Raw genomic sequence first — 4,537 nt, forward strand, 5'->3', positions numbered from 1 at the left:
TGGTGCTGCCAGCGCCGCCCCGAGCCCCCATGCCCTGGGGTGCGCACGGCGAGCACCGCAGCCTGCCGCAAACCTGGGCGCTGCTCTGCTCTGCCCTCCCAAGAAAAGGCTGGCACGTTTACCCACCCTGGTTTTCGGCTCCTGGGCACAAGCAGGTGCCTCCTGCCCAGAAAAGGACACCGGACCCGGCAGCCCCATTCCCTGCCCGATTGTGCGTGAAAGGCGGCAGCAGGCTCAGGCTGCAGTGCTGAGCCGGGCCCCCGCGCGCTCACCCGTCTGCAGCGGGAGGGAGATGTGCATCCTCCAGTTGGTCCTCACCACCGACCGTCCCCCTGCCTCCAGGGCCGAGACAATGGGCCCCTCAGCAGGCTCCTTCTCAACGCGGTCGCTGACGTCCTGCGTACCCAAGAGCAGGGACGGGGCAGGTATGGCACTGCCCTCGCCCCACACCGCCCCGTCCAGCACCAGGGAACAGAGCCGGTGCTGAGGAGGGACAAAGAGGGTTTGGCCCTGGCCCCAAACCCAGGGACACCCCAACCCTTGCAAAAGTAGCTCAAAGTGAGCATGTTGACCTAAATACAGCTGTTTCCAGTGCTTGTTTTTCAGAGTACACCTATGTTCACTGCCTGGTGGGATGGCGCTGCTCACCTGGAAGAACTGCAGCTGCTTTTCCCGACTCCAGAAAAAGGGGTGCACAAGGACCATGGGGGCCGAGGGCCGGCGCTGGGGCTCGGGGCTGATCATCGCCGCTATCAGCTCTCGCGCAACAAGCTTGTCTGGTAGGCGAAACAACACAACAGAGAACTAAGCCCCCCTGAGAAGGACCAGGAGCTGCGCCCCTCAGCTCAGGGCTTCCCCGCAGGGACATGCCTGTGGGGAAGGGTCTCACCGTGAGCTTCTTCCTGCAGGCAGCTCAGCTGGTAAGAGCCTGACAAGATGTTGGCCTGTCGCCGCAAGCTGTCCCCAAACGGGTGCTGCCCTTCTGACACCACGTAGTAGAAGACACAGCCAGCTGAGAAGATGTCCACAGCACACGTCTGCAAAACACGAAGGAGGGAGATGGGACCCGCACAGCAAGGGGTGAGGAAAGCTTTCACCTCCCCACTTTTCCATTCTTTTATGTGAATGCTTGGTCATTTGCTACAGAGCTGCTGGAAAACGCGTTGCACCAGGGCTCCTGCCTGCCCTGCTTTCTGGAGTCAGTGAAGCACCCATCACATCAGGTCCTTACCAGGGAAGAGGTTTTCAGAGGCACAGACAGAAGTCAGGACTTCACGGCCAGGCGGACACGCCAGGGCTGCTGGCGTCTCACCCAGCTGTGCAACCTGACCCCAGTATGAGGTTATGGGGAGCACGCTGCCAGCACCAGTATGTGCCCTGCCAGGGACCAGTACAGCAACCGGCTTCCAGCAGGAACAGGATTCCCTGGGCTAAACAGACGAGCAGAAGCATAACCTTCGGCAGCAAGCCACGGCCCCCTCCGACCTCCCCACCCTGAATTTCCAAGGACTGTAGCCAGATGAGACACCCTGCGCTGAACACAGCCGGGCACTGTCCCCGCCAGGGCAGGAGAGCAGGGGCAGCTGCTGACTCGGGCAGTCCTGGCGAGGAGCACTGGTGCATCTGGGTTGGCTTGGGCTCTCGGAACTTTTGTCTTAATTGTGCATTTCAGCAGCACACTGCAAGGCCACTGCCAGCACGGGGGGACTCTGCCACGACAGGCTCGAGGAGGACCCTAGGCGAGGGGAGGCATCCGCGGCTCACTGACGGGGTTCTCCTTCGGGGCCTCCTGCAGCACCTCGGGATCCAGCCCTCGGTGCCAGGGATCCCGGAGCGGAGGCTGAAGCTCTGTCGTCCCCCCTGAAGCTTCTTGCAGAGGCCAAAGTCAGAGATGACGGCTCGGATCTGCCCGTGGTGATTTGGGATGGAGATGAGGATGTTACAGGGCTTCAGGTCACGATGGACTGGAAGACAGTGTGCGCAGTGTCACCTGCCAACGCGGCGGCAGGGCCGAAGCAGAAAAGGGCTCTGACTGCCGCCCCGCATGCTGCTGACCCTGACAGCTGCTGCCTGAACCCCGCAGCCTCAGCTGAGGACAGAACCAAGACGGGACACACTGCCCTCCTGCCCATGCGTGGCGGTGGGGCGCTGCCCTCTTACCGATGCTGAGGGAGTGGAGGTGGGCCAGCCCGGACATGGTCTGACGCAGCAGAGACACCGGGTCCAGGCTGCGACGATCGAAGCTGGGGCTTTCCACGTACTGGAACCACACAGAAGTAGAAAGAGATGAACGGAGGCCTGACTTACTGGGGCAACCAAGGCAAGGCGTGCCGGGAGAGAGACTTCTCACCAGGCTGACAGAGGTGGAAGGAGACAAGCCCGTGCGGAAGCCTTTTGTGCCCAAGGCTTGCCATTTCCAGGTCTACCAGTCAGCATCTATTCCCTCTGCAGCAAACTGCCCTCACTTGCGTCCTCAGACCTCCACAGCTTCAGCAACACTCCTGCTTTAAGGAGCGGTAAAAGGATGCTTCTCCTCCCCCATGCCGACTCTCTTCCCAGCACAGGAACAACTGCCCTGACCGATGCGGAGGCTCAGAGCTCCCCTGCTCCTCCTGAGAGCGCAAATCGGCAGGAGAACAAGGGCAGGGGCTTGTCTGACACAGAAGCAGTGCTGCTGCTGGCTGCTCTGCCTCTCCAAAGCGTCTCACAGCCTGCCCGTGCCCGATCCGACCCCTGTTCCCTCTGACTGCTGGGAAGCAGGTTCAGAGCAGGGCTGTACGCCCGAGGACAGGCAGGAACACCAAAGAGGGCTCTGAACCCCGGAGCTGCTGACTGCCAACCCTGCCCTCGGGCATGCACAGCACGCTGCTCCTGCAGGAGCACTGCAGGACCTCCCTAACAGCACAGACAGGACCAGATTCGCGTCCCTGGGAACCAACCTGCGAACAGGGGGATGGGGACATCCAGTCTCAACCCCAGCAGCAGCCCCATGCAGCCAACCCCGTGTCCCCAGGGCTGGGCAGGGAGAGGGCTGCAGGCTCACCTCCTGCAGTGTGGCGGAGCAGAGCTCGATGGCGATGTAGTGGAACTGCTTGTCCTTCTCCGTGCAGAAGTAGCGGACGACGTGGGGGTGCTCATCCGACTCCCGGAGCAGTTGGACCTCGCGATCCACAAGATGGAAATACTCGGGCAGGAGGCGCTTCACAGCCACGTTCCGGCCATCAAACTGTCCCCTGCGCGGACAGTCGATGGTGGCATCCATGCATGGCCCTCCCCAGCCAGAGCAGAGCCCGGCGCTGCAGATGCAGAGCCTGGCCAGGCTCTGGCCGATGCTGGGAACTTGGCCCTGGGGGTCCTCAGCATAGGTCACCTTGCAGTGACTCCCAAAGACTTGTCAAAGCCATGGACAGGCAGAAATCTCTGCAGTGAGCTGGAAACTGGGGGTTCAGGTTCCCCTTTTTGTAGGAAAATAACCTCCCTTGCTTCATGCTGTGTTTATTGCTGGGGAAAGGGGCTCAGGGGAACCTTATGAGGGACTAGATCTGCCGCTGCTGAGAGCTGCCTGGAGCAGGCACAGCCAGCTACCCGACAGCCTGGCGCAGGCAGCAGGGGAAGGGGAGCACAGGGTGCTGATGCGAGGGGGAGACCTGCCCTGCGTACCGGTACCTGGTTACTGAAGGCCATGGGCCGGGGTCTCCAGATGGGTTTGATGAGGACCATGAGAAGGGGAGGGTGGCAACCCATTCTCAAAAGCCCCTGAAACACCAGCGGCCAGCCAGGGAAGGAGCTGCCTTAGCACCGTACTTGTGGCTCCCAGGAGAATGAGAGCAGAATGAGGGCAGGCACCCGGGGTACCACCCACCTGAAGACAAAGGTTCCTCCAGCTCCGTGGCCCAGCACGTCCTTGGGGTTAAAAGAAACTTTCCCAACTACAATCACGTCTGGTTCTGCATCTGCAGCGGAAGACAGCCATCCTTCAACCTACGAGCCTTAGTGCTATACGAAGGACATCCAGTTCTTGAACCACCTGGCCATTCTTTGGGCCCTACTACTCTTGCAATTGCTTTTGTAGCCCATGCTTATCCAGCAGCAGGTTTTGCATCTCCTCCCCCATCAGCTGGGGCGCAGCCCCCTCATCTGTGGGGCATCTCTGCTCCTGCTTTGGGTGACAACACCTACGGACAGAGCGCCCCTCGCACCTTGCCCGTTTCCACCTGCACACACCTTCAGCAGCCGCCGGGACAGCCGGATCCAGGCTGACCATCCCATTAGCCAGGTCCTTCAGGCGGGCTGAGGGGCCGGAGCTCTTCGAAAGCTGCAACGTGCTTCCCCGGCTCAGCCCTGGCTCCCCGGGCTCTGCAGGGACACCCTCCGCAGATACCCGGCCCGGGAGCAGCATCTCTTGCTGCTGCTGCAGGAGCTGAATTTGCTTCTCCAGCTGCTGCTGCTGCACCGCATGCTGCTTCTGCAGTTTCTGGAACACAAACCACAGGAGCGCTCAGCTCCCGTGCCCAGAGCAGAGCCGGGGCATCGGCAG

At 61.3% G+C, this 4,537-nt stretch overlaps 1 protein-coding gene across 1 annotated transcript in view; it reads right to left on the reverse strand.

Moving 5' to 3' along the window:
• Positions 1–234: 234 nt before the first annotated feature.
• ERN2 (endoplasmic reticulum to nucleus signaling 2) overlaps positions 235–4,537 on the reverse strand; it is an 8,854-nt gene continuing 4,551 nt past the window's right edge. Inside the window, 9 exon segments of the mRNA XM_009320518.1 lie at positions 235–396; positions 649–776; positions 890–1,037; positions 1,769–1,806; positions 1,809–1,964; positions 2,161–2,260; positions 3,044–3,233; positions 3,863–3,953; positions 4,225–4,474. Coding sequence (XP_009318793.1) covers positions 235–396; positions 649–776; positions 890–1,037; positions 1,769–1,806; positions 1,809–1,964; positions 2,161–2,260; positions 3,044–3,233; positions 3,863–3,953; positions 4,225–4,474 — 1,263 coding nt within the window.

Source organism: Pygoscelis adeliae, unplaced genomic scaffold (genome assembly GCF_000699105.1).
Source record: "Pygoscelis adeliae isolate BGI_AS28 unplaced genomic scaffold, ASM69910v1 Scaffold173, whole genome shotgun sequence".
Taxonomy (NCBI): Eukaryota; Metazoa; Chordata; class Aves; order Sphenisciformes; family Spheniscidae; genus Pygoscelis; species Pygoscelis adeliae.